Below are 23,792 nucleotides of genomic sequence, written 5' to 3' on the forward strand. Positions count from 1 at the left end.
GACATACTTCCAAATGAATATCTGCCCTTGTGAAAAATTCTACATCTGAGGAGGCCAGGGCTTAACTGCTTAATTATGCCCAAACGACAATAAGGAAGATTTCACTTCCCTGCCCTCCCCCAGATCTGCCCCACCCTCAAGAAAATCAGCAGGGTTGGGAACGGAAGTGTGGCAGCATCAAGCAGGATGTTGATGTCTTATTTTTGTTGCTGGCCTTTATTCTGACCCAATCCTGACAATGAATATCTGGATCCTACTTCTTACAGAAAAGTGCAATAAAATGACAATATGATATTAGAAGGGGAATCAAAAACATCTACAATCCCAGATTATATATTTAAAAGGATAATAAGAAATATAATCATAAAATTTGTATGGTGGAGTCACTAGATAGATGGGTTCACTAGAATAACCTTTGGCCTGACAGGGTTCAACGATGAGATGCTGAGTAATTTGTAATATTGTATCTCATTGAATCAAGCAAGATTATAAGTGGACCAGTGAAGTTAAGGCAAGTGATCAGCAATGATCATATTAAATGGCAGAGCAGGGTCAGTAGCCAGTTGGCCCTCATATTCTTAATTCCTATGTTCCAATGCTTGAGGTTTGCTCTTGACTGCCAACCAGACTGAGAGTTGAAAGATTCACCTCACTATACGATCCCACATAAAACTCCAGGAAAAGGCTCTCAGACTTTCCAGACTGGAAGCTGAAGTGACAATTAACTTAAGGCTATTGAGGTGTTACCAAAAAATAGATTTTTATCTGGCATGAGTACTGTATAAGTGTTTTTAGGTACCGGTATTTGCCACTTTTCGAATATTCACTTTACGCCAATTCACTTTTACGAAAGACCTACATTAGTACCTGTTTTCGCTGAGTGAAAGATTTTCACTTTTATGAAAAAGCGTGCACAGCAAGAGCGACGGTGCCAAGCCAATCCCCAGACCTGTTAATGGTTGGCCCTCTTCCTCTGTCTCCTACACCCCAGTCTCCTGTACCTCCCATCACCCAACCTCTGAGGACTTAGCCTAATATACCATCATCATCACTCCCACCTCTCAGCCTTCCAGTGTGCTCGCTGTTTTCCTAATTCTGGTGAGTGAAACTACACTGTATATACATTATTTTTACGTAATATAGGCTGTGAATTCATCAAATCATTCCTGCTTTTACTATATCTTAGTGTTATTTTAGGCTTGGTGTGTTATTGGGTATGATTTTTGGGTCCGGGAATGCTCAAAACATTTTCTCATATACATTAATGGTAATTGCTTCTTTGCTTTTACACCATTTCAGCTTACAAAAGGTTTCATAAGAACGCTGTATTTTTGGATAGTGGGAGACACCTACACTGCCAAATGAGTGTTTTGAGATTAATGGCATTATATTTCTATTGTGTGTTTCAAAATCTTTAAAGGCATATTATGTATAAATTGTTTGGTTTATTATATGTTATCATCATTTCTTTTGCTTAATAAACTTCAGCTTTTCATTAAAACCAAATCTGTAATATTGTATGCTCACTTTTCAATGAGAGACCACTTCATCAAAACCAAAACAAATCAGATTTATCTGGCCAGATTCCAGTTTGGAAATTGGTTGGGATTCCAGGTGGTCCTGTAATAACATCAACTAGGGTCATAACATAAGGGATATACTCTCAAAATAAAAGGCAAGCCATTTAAGACTGAGACAAAGAGGATTTTCTTCATTCAAAGAATGGGGGGGTGAGGCTTTGGAATCAATTTAAATAATACTCTTCCTTTCTGTTTTTCACACCAAAGTGTATGACTTAACATTTAGCCACGTTGTACCACGTCTGCCTTGTGTTGTCCATTCACTCAATTTGCCGAAGTCTCCATGCCTCCTCCTCACATTTCTCAATCCTGCCCAGTTTTGTGTCTTCAGCAGACTTGAAAATGTTGCATCTGGTTCCCTCAGCCAGTCATTTGTATTTATAATGAATAACTGGTACCCAAGAATTGATACTTGCTGTACTGCACCAGTCACTGCCTGCTGCTCAGAAAAGGACCCATTTATTCCTGCTCTCTGAATGCAGTCTGCCAACCCATTATTGATCCATGCTAATATATTATTCCCTATCTCACGTGTTTTAATTTTGTCCAGTAATCGCTTATGAGGGACCTTCTCAAAACCCTTCTGAAAAAATCCAAATAACCACACTGACTGTTCTCTCTTATCTATTTTACTTCTATTAAGTCAGTTACAATGTACACATTTTAAACACGTTCATTCTGTACGCAACATGAAATGAGCTCATTCACTGAGAACTGTACAAATCTAAGTTAATACAATTTATTAACAAATCAGTTTGTAGTGGAATTCAGCAAAATTTAAGTTTGTTGCATATGTTGCATACCCTGCTTATGTTCTTACCTGATTGTTCTGCAGATTAATAATTTCTAGAAGGTCATGGTCTGCCAACCCTTTCAAAGATTCTATTTTATTGTTCGACAGATCAAGCTTGTGTAGGCGTTTCAGTTTTGCCAATCCCCTCAAATCTGTGATCTTGTTACCTTGCTGTGAATAAATTATAAAAGTAGGAGAGAAAACTATTTGACTCTGAGATAATTGTTCTTGATTTTCTATTCTCCATGAAATGATCAAGTTTCGTCTTTTATAAATATGTTTGGAGCTTATCAGGTATTCAGTTGCACAGTTACATTTAATATTATTTTTAAACATCATAGAAATGCTAAGGAACAAAAAAAATGTTAAAAACCAAGCAACAACTAACTGAATTCTTTTTCAATTTGGCACATCACTATCTAATCTGTGATTAGTTTCCTTCTGGAGCAGAGGAGCAGCTGAGACTCTTATGGATATATATCTGATTAAGTATAAGAATAGACATATTAAAAAGGCAAAGTGAACCTCTAGTTTGCAATCTATCGGCATTGATTACAAAAGTAAAAAGATAATGTTGCATTTATCAAGACCTTAAACAAACAATGCATTGTTATGAAGTAAGTCCAAAATGAAAACAAAAAATTCTGTAACTACTCAGCAGCTCTGGCAGCAACATGTAAGGGAGTATTTACAGCTCTTTCAGTTTTAACATCAGAATTTCAGCAATTTGTTTCTTCTGAGAAGCCAGTGTATTTTTTCACTGAAACTTGAAGGTTAACGAAAACCTGAAAGACACCATCCAAATTTCAAAGTAGCTATAAATAAGTTCAATACTACAGACAGTTTTATTGTGTGACACTAATGAGGAAGCTCAAATTTAAAGTAAGCACAAGAAGAATTAAATAAATCTTCTTAACAGCTAAAATGTGAAACTTCATATTGTTAATGAAGTTGAGTCCAGAAGTAGTTCTTACAGAATTAGATAGTTGCTTGGAAAAGGGGAGTATTTAAAAGGAGTAAGCCAGGCAGGAGAGTGGAACTAGATCAGGTTGCTCAAATGGGGAAAACAATATCAGCATAGAATTGATGATCCAAAAGGCCTGTTTTTGCCACCATCATAATCTCTGATTCTGTGAACAATAAGATTTGTCACTATCAGTTCACGATTAAGCTAATCAGCACAGCATTCCAGTGATTTTAGACGGGTAAAAGTGCAAAAAGCTTAATTACAGCTATGCCACTCCTACATGTCCATGTTCACAAAACAGAATATATCTAAAGTTCCCTTGCAAAAAAAAAGTGATTAACAATACCTATGAAACCAGTCAGCATAAAAAAGCATATATACTGTACTTGGCACATAGTTAGGATGAGTACTTACCTGTCATTGTATCAAGTTCAGACATCCAGACTCCTCTGAGTCTTTATTTAAAAAGCATTTACATTTTCTTTTACTGCAGTGAACATATGGCAATTTATGGCAGCTTTCTGAAGGCTGTTTAACACAATGGCATTTCCAATTAAAATATTTGAATATAAAAAGGGTTTTTACAGCGCTTGAGATTTGCTGAAGGGCTTCGTGGGCTAGAAAACCTTTGACTGACACCTGAGCTCCCAACATATTGGATGTAGTAACAATGAGCAAATCATCTGAAAGTGATTGTGACAGTTGCGTCTTCTTGATTTTTCAAATAAAACTTTTAAAATATGTACATATAATTTTCAAGGAATTAATAATTCATTAAAGCCTTATGCAATATCTTTCTTTGCCAGCTATATTTCCCATACCAGATGGTACTTTACATTTAATGTAAATGGGTAGAATTTAATGTTTTCACCAGGCTGGGAGGTGGAGAAGAGGGTGGGATTTAATGGAGCAATCAGGCACAACATAGAGCACCTTTTAGCTTTCTGACTCTTATCAATTAGTCTGAGTTTGGGAAAGTGGGATTTAGCTCACCACCCCAGGTCAATTGAGGTCCTAAAGTGGCTATGCCCACCTCCTTGGAAAAATCAAAGGTCAGAGAATAGTTAGTATGGTATGGGAATCATTTAGGCTACAAATCCAACAACACTCCATATTTATGGATACAAGCATAGTTCAGATTAATACCAATAACAATAACCATAAGTCATACTTATTGGCATTGAAGGTCCATCCATATTAAAAAGCTGAGAGAAAAAATGTTGCCTCAGACTTTGGGGAACTAACTTCACAGAAATGTCATAAACTTTTATTCATTCATTTTGTGGGATGTGGGCCTGTCTGGCAGGCCAGCATTCATTGACCATCCTGAGCTGCCCTTAAAAAATTGGTAGTTAAGCTGCCTTCTTGAACCGCTGCAGCCTACCTGTTGTGGGTTGACCTACAATGCCATTAGGGAGTGAATTCCAGGATATTGACACAGCAACAGTGAAGGAACAACAATATATTTCCAAGTTAGGATTGTGAGTAATTTGGAGGAGAACTCGAAGGTGGTGGTGTTCCCATGTATCTGCTACCCTTGTCCTTCTAGATGGAAGTGACCGTGAGTTTGTAAGGTGCTGTCTGAATGTCTTTGGAGAACCTCTGCAGTGCATTTTGTAGATAATACACACTGCTGCTAGTGAGCATCAGTGGTGGAAGGCGTGGATGCTTGTGGATACAGTGCCAATCAAGTAGGGGCTGCTTTGTCCTGGATGGTGTCAAGCTTCTTGAGTGTTGTTGGGGCTGCACGCATCCAGAAAAGTGGGAAGTATTCCATCACACACCTGACTTGTGCCTTGAGGAGGTAGACAGGCCAGGAGCTGAGTTACTTGTTGCAGTATTTATAGCTCTGACCTACTCTCGTAGCTGCTGCATTTATGCGGTGAGTCCAGTTGAGTTTCTGATCAATGATAACTTCCAGGATGTTGATAGTGAGGGATTCAGTGATGGTAATACCATTGAATGTCAAGGGTGGATGGTTAGATTGTCTCTTGTTGGTGATAGTCATAGCCTGGCATTTGTGTGGCACAAATGTTACTAGCTACTTGTCAGCCCAAGTCTGGATATTGTCCAGACCTTGTTGCATTTGGAAACAGACAGCTTCAGTGTCTGAGGAGTGGCAAATGGTGCTGAACATTGTACAATCATTGACAAACATCCCCATTTCTGACCTCATAATGGAGGGAAGGTCATTGATGAAGCAACAGGAGATGATTGGGCCTAGGAGACTACCCAGAGGAACTCCTGCAGAGATGTCCTGGAGCTGAGATGATTGACCTCCAACAACCACAACCATCTTCAATGTGTCAGGTATGACTCTAACCACCAGAGGGTTTCCCCCCCGATATCCACTGATTCCAGTTTTGCTAAGATCCATGATGCCACACTCTGTCGAATGCAGTCTTGATGTCAAAGGCTGTCACTCTCACTTCGTCTCTGGAATTTAGCTCTTCTGTCCATGTTTGAACAACTGAATGGCCCTGGCGGAACCCAAACTGGGCATCACTGAGTAGGGTATTGCTGAGCAGGTGCTGTTTGATAGCACTAATGATGACACCTTCCATCAATGATTGACAGTAGATTGTTGGGGTGGTAGTTGGCTGGGTTGGATTTGTCCTGCTTTTTATGTATAGGACATATATGGGAAGTTTTACACTTTGTCAGGTAAATACCAGTGTTGTAACTGTACTGAAACAGCTTGGCTAGGGAAGTGGCAAGTTCTGGAGCACAGGTCTTCAGCACTATTGTCAGAATGTTGTCAGGGTCTATAGTGTTTGCAGTATCCAGGATTGCCAACTTGGAGTGATGTGAATTGGCTGAAGACTGGTATCCGTAATGTTGGTGACATCTGGAGGAGGCCGAGATGGATCATTCACTCAGCACTGCTGGCTGAAGATTGCTGAGAAAGCTTCAGCCTTATCATCATGACCCATCTTGCCGCAGATGCCAAACGCCAATTCGCTGACATTACATCCTATCTCCCCATTGCCCACAACGCCATCGCGACTCATCATGCCAAAATCACTCACACTGTCCATGCCCTAATTGCCTCCGATGATCTCCCCTCCACTGCCTCCAAATTCATAGCCCCCCACCCCTGCACTGCCTGGTTCTACCTGTTCTCCAAGATCCACGTGCCCAACTACCCCAGCCAACCCATCATCTTGGCATGCTCCTACTCCACCAAACTCATCTTGTCCTACTTCAACTCCATCCTCTCTCCCTTGGCTCAGACACTTACCACCTACATCCACGACACCCTCCACACCCTCCACATCTTCAGTAACTTCCAGTTACCTGGTCCCCAGCGCTTTATCTTCACTACTAACGTCCTCATACATGTCCATACCCCACAAGGATGGCCTCTAGGCCCTCAGCTTCTTCCCCTCCAACAGACCTATTCAGTCCCCCTCCACTAATACCCTTCTCCACCTCACCAAACAGGGCCTCACCTTTAATAAATTTTCCTTTAACTCCTCCCATTTCCTCCAAATCCAAGGGGCAGTCATAGGCACTCAGGTTGGCCTCAGCTACCCTTGCCTCTTTGTAGGCTACGTCGAATAGTCCCTCTTCAGTACCTACACAGGCACGGTGTCGCAACTCTTCCGCAATTACATCGATGACTGCATCTTGGCAACATCCTGCACCCAAGCTGAACTGGAGCAGTTCATCAACTTCACCCATAGATTCCATCCTGCACTCAAATTCACTTGGTCCATCTCGGACACCTCCCTCCCCTTTCTTGACCTCTCCATTTCCATCTCCGATGATAGTCTCCAGACAAGATGTTTACTATAAACCCGCAGATTCTCACAACTACCTGGACTACACCTCTTCCCACACAGCATCCTGCAAGAACTCTATCCCGTTCTCCCAATTCCTCTGCCTCCGCTACATCTGCTCAGACGAAGTGACATTTTATTCCCAAGCATCCCAGATGTCCACCTATTTTGAACAATGTGCTTTACCCGACTCTGTCATGCAGACAGCCCTCCACCACACACCTCCATTCCCCGTTCTACTGCTCTTGACCACCCTCCTCCAAACGCAATAAAGACAGAGTCCCCCTTGTCCTCACCTACCACCCCACCAACACATCATCCTCAACACTTCCACCAACTCCAACTAGACCCACCATCAAGAACATTTCCCTCCCCCCACCTCTCTCTGCTTTCCGTGAGGACTGTTCCCTTCAACAGTCGTTGGTTTGCGCCACTCTCCACATCCACCCCTCCTGAGCCCCCAGGTAAATTCCACTGCAACTGGAAAAGATGCAAAATCTGCTGGTTTATCACCCCCTCACCTTCATCCAGGGCCCCAAACAGTCCTTCCAGGTGAGACTTAGGTTCACCTGCCTCTCTTCCAACCTAGTTTACAGCATTAAATGCTCCCGATATGGTCTTCTCAACATCGAGGAAACCAAATGTAAACTTAGGAATGGTTCGCCGAACATCTCAGCTGGGCCCGCAGGGGCTGATCAGACGTCCCAGTCACCACCCAGTTTAATTCCCCTTCCCACTTCCTTTCCAACATGACCATCCTTGGCCTCCTCCATTGCCACAATGAACCAAACTGCAAATTGGTGGAACACACTTTATCTTCCTCCTGGGCAGCCTACAGCCTGGAGGACTCAACATTGAATTCTTCAATTTCAAATAACCTCCCTTCCCTTCCCAGCCCCTCCTCCTCCCTTCCACTCCTCCCAGCCACCTAGCAGATTCATTCATCCCATTGACCAACCAGGTCGTACCCTCTGCCTGTCTTCACCTATCCCCACTTCACCACACCGCCATCCCTGTTACACCCAACCCCAGTCCTGAAGAGGGGTACACCCGAAATGTCTTGTCCACCTCTTGATGCTGCCTAGCTTACTGTGTTCTTCCAGCTTCCTGCCTGTTTACGTTGGATTCCAGCACCTTCAGTTTTTTTGTCTCAGCCTTATCTTTTGTAGTGATGGGCTGCGCTCTTCTGTCATTGAGGATGGGGATATTTGTGGAGCCTCCTCCTCCAGTGAGAGTTGTTTAATCGTCCACTACCATTCATGACCGGATGAGGCAGTACTGCAGAGCTTAGATCTGATCCATTGGTTGTGGGATCACTTAATTTTGTCTAACACTTGCTGCTTATGTTGTTTGGCATACAAGTAGCCCTTGTGGCTTCACCAGGTTGACATCATATCTTCAGGTATGCCTGGTACTGCTCCTGACATACCCTCCTGCACTCTCCATTGAATCAAGGCTGATCCCCTGGCTTGATGGTAATGGTTAAGTGGGCGATAGGCCTGACTATGAGGTCACAGGTTGTGCTGGAGTACAATACTGTTGCTGTTGATGGCCCACTGTGCCTCATGGACTGAGTTGCTGGATCTATTTGAAGTCTGTCAAAGTGTTTGATGATAGTGCTACACAACACAATGGAGGTTATTCTCAATGCAAAGGTGGGACTTAGTCTTTACAAAGACTGTGCGTTGATTGCTCTTACTGATACTTTCATGGACAGTTGCATCTGCAGCTGGCAGATTGGTAAGGATGAGGTCAGGTATGTTTTTCCCTTTTGTAGGTTCCCTCATCACCTGCTGCAGATCCAGTCTATCAGCTATGTTTTTTAGGACCTGAACAGTAATACTGCTGCTGAGCCACTCTTGGTAGCGGACATTGAAATCCCCCAACCAAAATACATTTTGTGTCCTTGCCATACTCAATGCTTCCTTTAAGCCTTGTTGAGCATGGACGAATATTTATTCATCAGCTGAGGAAGGATGGTATGTGGCAATCAGTAGGAAGTTTCCTTACCCGTGTTTAACCTGAAGACATAAAGACTTCATGAGGTCCAGAGTCAATGTTGAGGACTCCCAGAGCAGCTCCCTCCTGACTGTATACTGTTGTGACACCACCTCTGCTGGGTTTGTTCTACCAGTAAGACAGGGATGGTGATGCTAAGATCTGGAACATTGAACGTAAGGTATGATTTTGTGAGGAGGACAATATCAGGTAGTTGCTTGACTAGTCCGTGAGACTCCCAATGTTGACCCCCAATGATAGTGAGGAGAACCTTGCAGGGTCGTCATGGCTGTTTCTGCCATTGTGTTTTCCAGTGGTTAGGTTGATGCCAGGTGATCCGTTCAGATAATTTCTTTGAGATTTTGTAGCAATTGATGCAACTGCTAGGCCAAAATGTCTCATGAACTTGATTGAGTTTTTTGAAGAAGTAACAAAGAGGATTGATGAGGGCAGAGCGATTGACGTGACCTGTATGGACTTCAGTAAGTGTTCGACAAGATTCCCCATGGGAGACTGGTTAGCAAGGTTAGATTTCATAGACTAAAAGGAGAACTAGCCACTTGGATACAGAATTAGCTCAAAGGTAGGAGACAGAGGGTGGTGGTGGAGGGTTGCTTTTCAGACTGGAGGCCTGTGACCAGTGGAATACCACAAGAATCGGTGCTGGGTCCACTACTTTTCATCATTTATATAAATGATTTGGATGTGAGCATAAGAGGTATAGTTAATAAGTTTGCAGATGAAACCTAAATTGTGGTTGAGTAGACAGCAAAGAGGGTTACCTCAGATCACAACGGGATCGTGGTCAGATGGGCCAATGGGCTGAGAAATGACAGATGGAATTTAATTTAGATAAATGTGAGGTGCTGCATTTTGGAAAATCAAATCAGAGCACTACTTATACACTTAATGGGAAGGTCCTAAGGAGTGTTGCTGAACAAAGAGACCTTGGAGTGCAGGTTCATCGTTCCTTGAAAGTGGAGTCACAGGTAGATAGGATAGTGAAGAAGGCGTTTGGTATGCTTTCCTTTATTGGCCAGAGCACTGAGTATAGGAGTTGGGAGGTCATGATGTGGCTGTACAGGACATTGGTTAGGCCACTGTTGGAATATTGCGTGTAATTCTGGTGTCCTTCCTATTGGAAGGATGTTGTGAAACTTGAAAGGGTTCAAAAAAGATTTACAAGGATGTTGCCAGGGTTGGAGGATTTGAGCTATAGGGAGAAGCAGAATAGGCTGGGGCTGTTTTCCCTGGAACGTCGGAGGCCGAGGGGTGACCTTTTGGAGATTTATAAAATCATGAGGGGCACGGATAGGATGTATAGACAAAGTCTATTTTGGGGCTGGGGGAGTCCCAAACTAGACGGCATAGGTTTAGGGTGAGAGGGGAAAGATATAAAAGGGACCTAAAGGGCAACATTTTCACGCAGAGGATGATGCGTGTTTGGAATGAGTTGCCAGAGGAAGTGGTTGAGGCTGGAACAATTGCAGCATTTAGAAGGCATCTGGATGGGTATATGAATAGGAAGGGTTAGAGGGATATGAGCCAAGTGCTGGCAAATGGGACTAGATTTGATTAGGATATCTGGTCGGCGCAAACGAGTTGAACCAAAGGGTCTGGTTCCATGCTGTACGTCTCTATGACTCCATAACTGAGAGTCAACCACATTGGTTGGCCTACATGTGACTCTACAGCAATGTGAGGATGACACATTTCCTTCCTGAAGGTCATTAGTGAACCAGGTGGGTTTTTCCGACAATTGACAATGGTTTCGTGGTCATCAGTATATTCTTAATTCCAGATTTTTTTTATTATTGAGTTCAAATTCCACCATCTGCCATGGAGGGATTCAACCCTGGTTCCTCAGAACATTATCTGGGTCTCTGGTTTAATAATCTTGCGATGGTACCACTTGGTCATCATCTTCCCGATCAATTACTATTAGTAGATATAAGCTTTGCACCCCATTTCTTTAGACAAGGCACATTTCGCATTGATGAAAAGAAAAGGAATGGATGGCTGTGTACAATAAAAATAATGGACAAGGAAGCAAACACCTTGGTTCAAGAGTTAGATGATAACCTGGGAATCAAAGGAATTGAAGGATATGGTGAGGATGATCCTTGGAAAGAATACTGATTTTTCGAGATCAATGGTCTTGTTATATTCCCTTTATTTTTTCAAATTTCTGGTTTTATTAAAAATACTTATGGATTCATAGCATACTCTGTGACGTCTCCCAGCCAATCTTTGGAACATCTGAAATGTCAGGAACAATGGGCAGTGCTTTAAAGCTTACTCATTATTCCTCTAGACATGAGACAAAGTGGAAGAAATAAAAAACAAAGCTCCATGACAAATTCATGAAACAAATTCATGACTTACAAGGCAAAGGAACTTAATTGGCAAGTTGTCCAAGCCACAAACTTTTGAAAGTTTATTTTCTGCTAGGCTGAGGTAGCTGAGACTTTTACAGTTCCTCAAGCCTTCAATTGTCTGGATTTCATTGTCTGTGAACCAGCGATTACTCAAAGAAAATACACCAAAAAAATGAACAATTTAAATCCCAAACAAAGTTTGCAACTAAGTAAATCTTGCCAGTCCAATTAATTTTCTTTTTTTAAACTTACAGTTTAGATCAGGGGAACTGCAAGCTTTGGAACTATGATATTCAGCTATTGTAATTAGGATATCTATCCACAGAGAAAAGAGAGAATTGCCCTCATTTATGTTTTCATTACAATCCACTGAATGTACTGGACTAATTGCTTTATGGATGCTGTGGATATCATGTTTTAGTATATAGTCACATGTTTTAATGATTTTGCAACATTTCTCTTTGCTCCAAACCAAACGTCCCAACACAGAAATATTTTGTTGAAAAGTCATCAAGCTGAAATGGTAACTGTTTCACTGTCCAAAGATACTGACACTTGCTGAGAATTGCCTAGCATTTTCTGATTTCATTTTCTTCTACAATTACATTGGCCAATTGTCTTTTTCCTCTTGCACCCGTGTATTCAAGTATATTATTTTCTATCCATATTCCTGCTTTTCTCTGGAAGTTACCATTCTCTAAATGGTATCTAAGCCAACGTGCCTTCTTTACTTTCCTAAGCCTCTGAATTGAACACTCTTCAATTCTAGTGTCTTAAACCTATGCCATAATTGTTCCTACCTTCTTCCCTGATATTTATAGTTTCCAGTACTCATTCAGCCTCACCCTACTTATCAATTCCACCCTCATACCATGGAGTTTTCTTCAATTCCCTGTCATTCAGATTTATAACTGGAACGATGAGACAACCTAATAATAATTGAAAAAATAATTAAATATTTCAAGAAAAGAACTGTTCTCATTATTTCTGCAAACTGTGTAAACATGTAAAGGATACTGTCCAAATTCAATTTAAAGAGAAACCGATAGTCTGATAAATGACTCATGTCAAATATCTGGTTGTGGGAAAAATCCACTTCCTGTAATGTAAAATAAAAAGAGTGACTATGTCTTGAATATAACTTAGTATTGTCTACTTACTGAGACAACATTAGTTCAAACAATTACAGGATGCCAAAGCTTAACCATGGCTTGAAATGGTAAAAACATAATTAAAAACATAGTAAAAACATAATTGCACAGTTATACTATTATCCAATGCCAAATTCTAATGAAATGAGAATAAAAAAACTTTCAATTAAAAAAAACAAACAAGAGTTAAGAAATAAAAAAACAAAAAAAGTGTTGGAAAAGCTCATTGGGTCCGGCAGCATCAATGGAGAACCAAACTGAGTTAACATTCAAGGCCAGTATGACTCTTATTCCAAAACAAAACATACTAGACTCAAAACATTAACTCAATTTCATTCTCCACAGATGCTGTCAGACCGGCTGAGTTTCTCCAGCAGTTTCTGTTTCTATTTAAGGTTTTCAGCATCCATAGTATTTTGCTTTTAAACAGTTAAGAAATATTTCTTGAACAATAAGATATTGTACCTCCAGATCAGAGAACACAACAGTAAGCTTTTTGAATGAAAAAATAATTGAAAACAGTCATTGTGGCTGCACAGCAATATAGAATGAAATACTACTTGATAAAGAAGTCTTGTCCTGTGAAAAAGGTGACTGTTCTCAGTTCTATTCTACACTGTGCCCATACCTTCATCATTGTTTTTTTTTCATTATTATATGAGCAAGGTTATCAAATTCCCAGCCCATAATAATGAAATTACAAAGTTATACTATTCTTGGTTTGAAACTTTGTTATTGCTGCAGTTATGTTGGATTGAAGGATGGGAGTTGGATCAAAGCTGTATTTTTACAAACTCTCTTCTGGTGTCACTGGTCTTCAACAGCATTCTCTAATGCTGAATACTCTAAAGTACAAAATAATCAGAGCTTGTTACTCAGAGAATCCCACCAATCCAAATATACATATCAGGAAATCAGATGTTCTGTCCACCACTTCTGAATATGTACATATGACTCTTGAAGCTCTTTGAGGGTGAGATAAGCTCAAAAAACTGATACAAATGTAAACTTTGCCAAACAAATATATAAATGTATCTTGAGATTTCTTTCCAAACTTAAATAAAAGCAATATTCTAATAAATGGAAAAAAACATAATCAATACTTTACTTATCTAATTCATTCATATCTTCTTTACCTTATATTATTTATCCTGCCTCAATTCTTGCATAGAATCCTGTCTAAACTGAACATTCAGTAAGTAAGGCCTTAGTTTGTTTAAGAGCCACTCAATGAATTACCTTTATACTTTGGGGTAGTTTTACATCAGCCAGTGAGCTCAATGCATTGTGGGAGGCATCCAGTTGTAGCAGGTAGGGCATACAATTAACACAACGCAAATCTAGAAAACATAAAAATAATGCTCAGCTCCAACTCAGAAGACAAGCAACTTGAAAAATAAAGTTTACAATTAACTGAAATGCAATCTCTTAAAATATATTTCACTAAGACTTATTTTGTTTCATTGTGATTTATTTCCAGGTGTCTTCAAAATGAAAGCAGATCTTGTCAAAGTGCATCTAAGCCACATTATACTGTAAGTTTTATGATAACAATGAACAGTAATCAGTTTCAGAACATTAAGTAGCACTCTTGACACTTTGTTTTCAGTTTCATGTATTAAACAGGTCATGAAAAATATCATTTTATCAAATCCTATTTTAATTTTTTTCTATGAAATATAAACTTGTTTCAACGACTAATGGAACAAAGATAAAATGTGAAAGTGAATGGGAAGGAGCAGAAAAAAGCAGTTTCTACTTGTTTGTCTGTACCTGGGATGTTTTGAAATCATGTTTGTAACTGCAGAAATGTTTGTGAACCTAAGCCTAGAAATCCATTTCTATGATATTAGAGTTGATGCTTCCATATATTCTCTGCATTTCACATTTTTTAACCTGTACTATTTCAATTAGTAGATGATAAGCCAAGTCATACTTCACTCTGACTATTACATAAGTTTAATTATTTACTAGCGCTCATTAGAGAAACATGCCTTTTTCCCTCACTATTGTTATCGAGTTGAAGGCGTGTGCTGTACCTTTAAGAGAGAGTGAATGCTGTTTTGAACTGAGAGACTACCAGCAGCTGAGTATATGACTAGATGGCAATCCCACAATGTACTGGAAATTTGAAAATATGTAACATTTAGCTGTGAAATGGATATCTGAGTTTTGGTTGTGGTTTTGACAACAATTCAAATTTAACCAATCAGTTTAGATTATGCCCCATGATACTAAAACCCAACTGAGTTTGAATTTATTGTTTTGCCAATGAGACGATCCGATGTTGGGAGTATAAAAATGCAGGCATTTTGAAAATTGCAGAGAGCAACTGCCATCAAGAGTTGACCCTAGAAATTAGGAAACACTCTCCAACAAAGGTACCTTTGCACATGGAACATATTCGCAGTAAAAAGAAAGACAACGACCCTGGGAGATCTTCAGCCGGAAGAAGAAAGACACAGAAGACGACAGCCGCTGTGTGGTTTTGAAATTAAGTTAATGTAACTTTAATCAGAGTCTTATTGGAACAGCATATTGTTATAGAGTTGGAGGCAGATAATAAACAGTTCAGCGAAAGGAGGGTTTAGAATTGTGCATAGTTGTTGTTTAATGTTCGCTTCTGGAGTTAAAAATTAAATTGATACTATTTTCTTTAAATAGTGGAATCTGGGAGTTCTCTGTCACTCATATTTTAACAGGTTATGAGGTGAGGTGAGCTTTTCTAGGTGTTTGGTTTAATTACAGAAGGGTTCACCACCGTGTCACAACACTATTCTTTACTTATTTTAAATGCTTTACTAATTTCATGAAAAGGCAGTTTAATGTACAATTAGAACATTACAGCGCAGTACAGGCCCTTTGGCCCTCGATGTTGCGCCAACCTGTCATACCAATCTGAAGCCCATCTAACCTACACTATTCCATGTACATCCATATGCTTGTCCAATGACGACTGAAATGTACTTAAAGTTGACGAATCTACTACCGTTGCAGGCAAAGCATTCCATACTCTTACTACTCTCTGAGTAAAGAAACTACCTCTGACAGCCGTCCTATATCTATCACCCCTCAATGTAAAGCTATGCCCCCTCGTGCTCGCCGTCACCATTCTTGGAAAAAGGCTCTCCCTGTCCACTCTATCTAACCCTCTGATTATCTTATATGTCTCTATTAAGTCACCTCTCAACCTTCTTTTCTCTAATGAAAACAGCCTCAAGTCCCTCAGCCTTTCCTCATAAAACCTTCCCTCCATACCAGGCAACATCCTAGTAAATCTCCTCTGCACCCTTTCCAAAGCTTCCACATCCTTCTTATAATGCGGTGACCAGAACTGTACACAATACTCCAAGTGCGGCCGCACCAGAGTTTTGTACAGCTGTAGCATAACCTCATGGTTCCGGAACTCAATCCCTCTATTAATAAAAGCTAAAACACTGTATGCCTTCTTATCAACCCTGTCAACCTGGGTGGCAGCTTTCAAGGATTTGTGTACCTGGATACTGAGACTTCTCTGCTCATCTACACTACCAAGAATCTTACCATTAGCCCAGTACTTTGCATTCCGGTTACTCCGACCAAAGTGAATCACCTCACACTTGTCTGCATTAAACTCCATTTGCCACCTCTGAGCCCAGCTCTGCAGCTTATCTATGTCTCTTTGTAACCTACAACATCCTTCGTCACTATCCACGACTCCACCGAGCTTAGTGTTGCCTGCAAATTTACTAACCCACCCTTCTACGCCCTCATCCAGGTCATTTATAAAGATGACGAACAGCAGTGGACCCAACACCAACCCTTGCGGTACACCACTGGTAACTGGACTCCAAAATGAATATTTCCCATCAACCACCACCCTCTGTCTCCTTTCAGCAAGCCAATTACTGATCCAAACTGCTGTATCTCCCACAATCCCATTCCTCCACTTTAAAATCCCACTGTGATTGGTTAGTAACATGAATTCAGATTTATTAGAGGTAATAATGGTCAAAGTGACTATAAAATTATTATATGGGCATCTGTTGGCCCTTATTTCAAAGCATTTGGAGCATAAGAGCAGAGAAATTTTACTATAGCTGTACAAGGTGCTGGTAAGATCACATCTGCAGTACTGCGAACAGTTTTGGTCCCTTTATTTTAAGAAAAGATTTTATTTCATTGGAGGAAATTTGAAGGTTCATTTGGATGATTCTTTTTATGGAAAGATCGTCTTATGAGTAAAGATTAAACAGGGTAGGGCTCTAATCACTTGAGAATGAGAGGTGATCTCTTTGAAACATAGGATTCTTAAGGGGCTTGACAGGGTAATTGCTGAGAGGGTGTTTGTTCTCATGGGACAGTCCAAGACCAGAGAGCACAGTCTCAGAATTAAGAGGCTCCAATTTAAGACTGAGTTGAGGAATTTCTTCTCTCAGAGCATTGAGAGTCTTTGGAACTCCTTACCACAGACAGCTGTGGGGGCAGAATCTTTGGGTGCATTTAATGCTGAAATCAAGAGAATCTTGATTAGCCAGGGAGTCAAGAGTTATGGGAAAGCGGAGATGATGAGTATTGGTTCAGCTATGATCCTACTGAATAGCAGATAAGGTTCGAGGGGCCTGACAGCTTACTCCTGTTCCTGTTACGTATGGTCTTATGATCTAATCAATTGAATCAAAACTTGTCATTCTTAGCAGTCTAGCCTATTCATGACTCCAGTTCCACACTAACATGCTTGAATCTTTGCCCTCCAAAGTAGCATAAACAAGCCAGTTACACCAAGGACTATCTATAGAATGTAGTGTGTAGAGAGACTCCTGTCAATATTTGTTGCTCAATCAACATAATTTTTTTAAAAAGTCATTGTCACATTACTATTCATGGGAACTTGTTATGAACAAATTGACTGCTGGATTTCTGACATTACATCAGTGACTACGTTTCAAAAATATTTCATTAGCAGCAAAGTGTTTTGCATCATTCAAAGTCATGAATGACAAGCCTATTTTCTACTAGCTGAATTGGGCACTTCAGTGGGTGTCCACGGAGACGTATGAGGACACTCATCCTGGTGACTCCTCTTTTCTCCAAGACCATCTTTGTTACAGTATAACAGGATCTTGCATGGCTGCCTGAGACCAAATGGAACTGGGGAAAAGGTGATGGTTATATGTTTAAAATTAAGGGATAACGGGGCGAGTACTGGATGTGTATATTAGGATCAAGTAATCAGTTGGGTGGGAGTTCTGTGATAAGAGTTGGAATACGACACTGACAGGAACAAGTATATGCTAGGATTCTATCTAACCAACATTTTAGCCTCTAGTGTTGAACAAATTATGCCTTGTTTCCACCACTTCACTATCTATTCTTCAATGGCTACTCTGTGCTCCACTGATAAACAATACCCAGCTCTCAATGCGCAGTGGCATCTTATCATGGTCAGATATTCCAGCCCTGATAATATTGAGTCATAACCACATGTCAGAAGCCCTCCTAGAATATTATTGGAACTGATACTGCTTTATCATTGGAGGCCAACTGACCACTTAGGTTCAAAGTAAATCTAGGCTACAGTGTTAGGTTAGTGAGGATTAATAATTTTACTGTATTCCTGCAAAGTTCTTTAAATCCATTGTAAAAACCTTCCAGTGAAATGATCCAAATATTTATACCTGTTATTTTATTGTAGGGGAGTTCCAACTTCTGGAGGTGCATGTAATTGTAAAGAATAGAGATGTCACATAGTTTGCAATTCTGAAAAACAAAAAAGGATTTAATTGCACAAACACTGGATAAAGTGAAATAATAACATTCATATCTTATAGAGAAATTTTATTTGAAACCTAACCCCCATAAGCTTTATCAGGGAAATTCTAACATTTACCCCAGGTTTTTAGTTTTGGCTTGGCATACTTCCATCACTCAGATTATGAGATCAGTCACACACATGTTTATGTCAAACCACAACACAAAATTTGCAACAGTACCAGATGTTATTAAATCAGTTGTCAGGTATACTTTGGACCTAAGATAAAGGAGTACAGGATCATCTGAATCTAACTTGTTCCACTCCTGTTTTTATAAACCTGGCATCAAACAGCACATTTACTTCTCCGGTTAATGAATCGTATTCAAAAGGTCATTGGCCAAGGATGTGAATAGTTAGAAAATGGAATAGAGAAAGTGAGGACGCTGATTTTCAGCATCTGCAGTCGAGAGTGTGGTGCTGGTCAGGCAGCAGGTCAGGCAGCATCCGAGAAACGGGCGAATTGACATTTCGGGCATAAGCCCTTCATCGGCCCTGATGAAGGCCTTATGCCCAAAACATCGATTATCCTGCTCCTTGGATGCTACCTGACCTGCTTTGCTTTTCCAGAAAATGGAATAGACTAGTACAGATGGGAAACAATGGGCGAAAATACACTAATTTTACTCATGCTTGATCAAAGTGTTTTCAACCTATTTGGTATTTGCTTGGATTGCTTTTCTTGTTATGGAAAATAATGCAGTAGAACACTAACAGTGGAACCATAGAATTAATACAGCATAGAAGGAAGCTATTAGTCCCGTTTTGCTTGTGCTGGCTATCTAAAACAAAGTTCACCTAGAGTCATTTCCCTACCTTCTCCCTGCAGAGCTGCAGATCTTCCTTTTCTGATTACTTCTTGAATTCTTCAAATTTAGCTGCCTCCATTACACGCTTAGATCTGATTTTATATGCACATGGAGAGGGTCTGAGGCTTAGCCAAAATTGCACTGTTGTGCCAAATTCAAAAGCCCCTTCCTGAACGTGGCTCCCAACTGGTTTCCCAGTCGGTCACACATTGGATATGTACGTTTCATGGTGACAACTCCACATACAAAACCACCGCTAATTTCAGACTAATCTGATGTATGGGAATATCCTTTTTTTTAATGTGTTAGGACATGGGTGTCACTAGCTAGACCTGCATTTATTGCTCAGACAGCAGTTAAAAGCTGACCATATTGCTGTAAGTTGGATGTCACATATGGGCCAGGCCAAGTAAGGATCATAGATTTACTTCCCTAAAAGATATTAGTGAACCAAATGGATTTTCACAACATTTGACAGTGGTTACATGATTACCATTCGTTGTTTACTAACTCCAAATTTTTTATTGAATTCGAATTTCATGATCTGCTATGGTGAGATTCAATTCCATGTCCCAAGAACCCATGAACATTAGCCTAGGATTCTGGATTACTAGGCTAGTGACATTACCACTACATCACTGCCTCCTTCCAAGATGCTTTACATATTAGACCTAATAGGAGTGTGTATAAACTTACTCGAATTCTTTGGAGAGAATGGTTACCCTTTTGAAAACGTAAGATACCCTTTCTAGTTATAGCCCAAGACAACTTTGGGCAATGTCAAATGTCCTTTAGGATTGTTAAACATAGACATGAATGTGCATCAAATGTGAATAAACTCAATGAAACTGTAAAACCAATTGGAATAGTTGAAGCATTTAAATCTCCCACTCTTCAAAAATAGAAGGTCAAAACTATCTGCTTGCTGTTTTGTTCTGTTTATATATTCGGAGGAGGACCATCACAGATTAGCATTGCATGACTGATCTCACAATCTATCATTATCCCAGTTGGAAGGAGCTTCTGATAAAATCTCACAAAGCAATGAATTAGGAAACTATGTCATAATTGCACTCATAGTTCTGTGGGAAAGAAATTAAAGTGTTTTCACCTCTGGACAATGCTGTAGTTTCCTATTTAAGAAATCTATGCACAGCAACTAGACAAATATATAAAATCTCTGAGTTGGAAGATGTCAGATGTATAAAGGTTGAGTGCCAAGCTCATCTTGATGGTGGATGCTATTCTTATGATTAGACTTGGCTCAAAGCAGATGGGACACTTCTGTGACTGTCTCCTTTGAAACTGAGTTTGCAGAGCCTGCAAGAGCAAATCTTCTCTATCACTATGGAATGTTTTGCTATTAAGAATGCAATTCCTGACAAGTGAGTGTCTTGGTGACCTTTAATGCAAGGTTAATATACTGTGAATGCAATGCATGATGATGAAGAAAATTGCAAGCTCTTCCATCAAGCAGTACTTATTAAAAGATTCACACTACTAATGAAGGGATCCTGCATGCAAATGGGCATGGCCAGCAGTGATTTCAGATGGAACCTTGTAGGGGTTTGAAGTGAGTGAGTGGATGTACTCACTTTTTTATGGCTCACGTGAGAATTCAATACCAGAAATTTCCGGATCTGTTCTATGGCCGAGATGAATTGATGAAAATAGATCTAAACATTCCCTGTGCCCTAAAAAGTGGTTATTAATCTAACCAGACATTTGCAATGTTGGCATGCAAAGCACTTTATCATGTCATAATAATCCCATCAGAAGTGGTAGCTTATAACTTAATATATATTCAGTTCACCAACAGTTCAAATTTATATTTGGATACCATCAGCCAATAGCATTTTCAGTAACATTTTGTGCTGACTTACTGGAATGGAGAGATGGATATAGGTCTGTTCTAATCCAGTTGCTGAATGTCTCAGGTTTGATAGACCTTTTGCTAGTATATCTTCTGTTAGTACACCATCAAATTCTTCCTGCAAAACAAGACACTTTTTGCAAATTTCAAATGTTTCCTTGATGTGCACCAAATAAAGGCATTTATTGTAGCAATTCACAAATAAATGCACCAGTCAGTACAGTGATCTCAGCTGTGCAGTGATGGTGATATGGTAAAAGTAAGACAGTAAAGAGAAAAATATTCTAGGTGTCAGGCACAGAGTACCATAGCAAAAGATTAAGGAATCCATCTTAACACATAAGCACATTTATAATAAGCTATTGTGAAATTTGCTAAAATAGTTTCGGGTCATCTGGGGCAGACGACATACTTCCCACAGCCCAAAGTATTTATCGTTGACCAGGCAAGACATGAGAATTAGGAAATGACAAGTATGTATGAACTATCTTACCAGCATAGAGGTACTGAGCCCATTGTTAACTAAGCTTGTAATAAACCTTACACTTTGTAGTCAAAAATTTCACTTCTATTATTCTCATGATCTTGTTAGTTCAGTGGAAATGGCTTATTAAGTTTTACTTTTAACCTCAGGTGCATGTTCAGCTTATACAACATGCTGGGAAACTGACTTATCGGCACCCTGAGGGTGCCTCTAAGATCTATTAATTTATAAAATAAGTTGCTTAGTCATTTTAAGGTACCTTGGAATATAGCAGACTTGCTCAGCTCAGAGTTTGAATTACTATCACCAAGCCATAACATAGCTCAAATCCATAGTTCAATTCGAACAGATAATATAGAATCCCTTCAACGTGGAAGCAGGCCACTTGGCTCATTGAGTCTACATCTACCTTCCAAAGAGTATCCCACCCACAGCCACCCCTGTACCCCTCATTTTACATGGCTAATCTGCCTAACCTACACATCCTTGGATACTATGGGCAATTTAGTTTGGCCAATCCATCTGACCTGTACATCCTTGGACTGTTGGAGGAAACTGATGCACTCAGAGGAAACCCATACAGACATGGGGAAAATTTGCAAACTCCACACAAACGCTAGAGGGTGGAATCGAACCCAGGTCCCTATAAGGCAACAGAGCTAACCACTGAGCCACTGTGCTTATTTCATTTCCTGTGATTTGATTTTCATTAATTGGTTCCCAATTCTAATGACATGATAGAATTTCCCCTGGAATGACTTACTGCAATGAAGTGGGCTTGGTTCTGATAAAAGTAGACAAAATTGAAGTATTTGCAACAAACTTAAGTTGGAAGTGCGAGTAGATGACTCAACTCAGCCTCCTCCTGAGGTCTCTGGCATAACTGGTGCCAATCTTCAATCCATTTGATTCACTTTACTTGATACCAAAAAAAAGGCTGAAGACACCTGATACTGCAAAGGCTATGGACCGTGAGAACATTCCGGTAACCATACTGAAAACAATTGCTCCAAAAGTAGCCACACCCAGATAAGCTGTTTCAATACAACTATAACATTGACTGGTAACATTCCTATGTCCTATGCAGACAAAGCATGAAAAATCCAACCTGGCCGATTAATATCCTAACAATCTACCCTCAATCATCATTAAAATGATGGAAGAAGTCATCAACAGTACTATCAAGCAGTACTTGCAAAGGAATAACTTGCTGACAGTTCTGTGGATGCCTGATGAAGGAACAGCACTCTGTAAGCTCATGCTTCCAAATAAACCAGTTGGACTGTAACCTGGTGTTGTGTAATTTTTAACTTTGTACACCTCAGTCCAACACCGGCATCTCTAAATCATGTTCAGAGATATTATTACACATTTCTGAAGCAGGGAGGACTTAAACCTGGGTCTCCTGGCTCAGAGGCAAGGATGCTACTACTGCAGCACAAAAGCCCAGTTCCTCAGGATAGTGTCCTAGGCCAAACCGTCTTTAGCTGCTTCAGCAATGATCATCCTTCTATCATAAGGTCATAACTGAAAATTTGGTTGGTAGTTGCACAACATTCAGCATCAATCGCAACTGTCCAGATACTGAAGCAGCCAATGTCCACATCTGGCAAGACCTGAACAACATCTAGACTTGAGCCGATAAGTGACAAATAACATTTGTATCACACCAATGCCAGACATTTACCATCTCCAACAAGAGATCATCTAACCATCACTGAATCCTCCACTATGAACATCCTAAGGTAATCATTGTACAGGTCCATGCACCTTGATACCTTTAAAATGTACCGCTTTCTTTAATATATTCAGCAAGTTGGCCTACACAACCTTCCGTGGGAAAGAATTTGAGAGGTTTGCTATCATTTGAGTGAGGAAATCTTTAGCTATCTCAGCTCTAAATGGTCTACCCCATATTCTCAAATGTGCTCCCCCGGTTCTTAACTCACCAACCAAGGAAAACCCTGCATCTAGTCTGTCCAGCCCAAATGCTTGTATTCAAGCTTTGGAGTGAGATTACTGGGATGATTCTCTGTAGGGAGATTCTAGATGCAGTTAGAATGGCTTGATTCCAACTCTTCCTCATTCTGGGGCTTTTACTCGAAATGTCGATTTTCCTGCTCCTCCAATGCTGTGCTTTTCCAGCACCACCATGATCTTGACTCTGATCTCCAGCATCTGCAGTC

The 23,792-nt window shown here is 40.1% G+C and overlaps 1 protein-coding gene across 7 annotated transcripts in view; it reads right to left on the bottom strand.

The window, feature by feature from the left end:
• Positions 1-23,792, bottom strand: part of lrguk (leucine-rich repeats and guanylate kinase domain containing) — a 161,519-nt gene that overhangs the window by 137,226 nt on the left and 501 nt on the right. For all 7 annotated transcript variants that reach the window (XR_011955321.1, XR_011955322.1, XM_072562905.1 and 4 more), the window contains exons 2-7: positions 21,133-21,240; positions 18,307-18,388; positions 13,889-13,989; positions 12,516-12,597; positions 11,506-11,630; positions 2,401-2,544 (exon numbers count right to left, since the gene is read on the bottom strand). Coding sequence is in view for 5 of the 7 variants with exons in the window: in XM_072562905.1 (XP_072419006.1) it covers positions 2,401-2,544; positions 11,506-11,630; positions 12,516-12,597; positions 13,889-13,989; positions 18,307-18,388; positions 21,133-21,240 (642 nt within the window). In the remaining 2 variants the exon portion in view is untranslated. The remainder of the gene's footprint in view (positions 1-2,400; positions 2,545-11,505; positions 11,631-12,515; positions 12,598-13,888; positions 13,990-18,306; positions 18,389-21,132; positions 21,241-23,792) is intronic.

The sequence above is a fragment of the Chiloscyllium punctatum genome, chromosome 44, assembly GCF_047496795.1.
Source record: "Chiloscyllium punctatum isolate Juve2018m chromosome 44, sChiPun1.3, whole genome shotgun sequence".
Classification (NCBI taxonomy): Eukaryota; Metazoa; Chordata; class Chondrichthyes; order Orectolobiformes; family Hemiscylliidae; genus Chiloscyllium; species Chiloscyllium punctatum.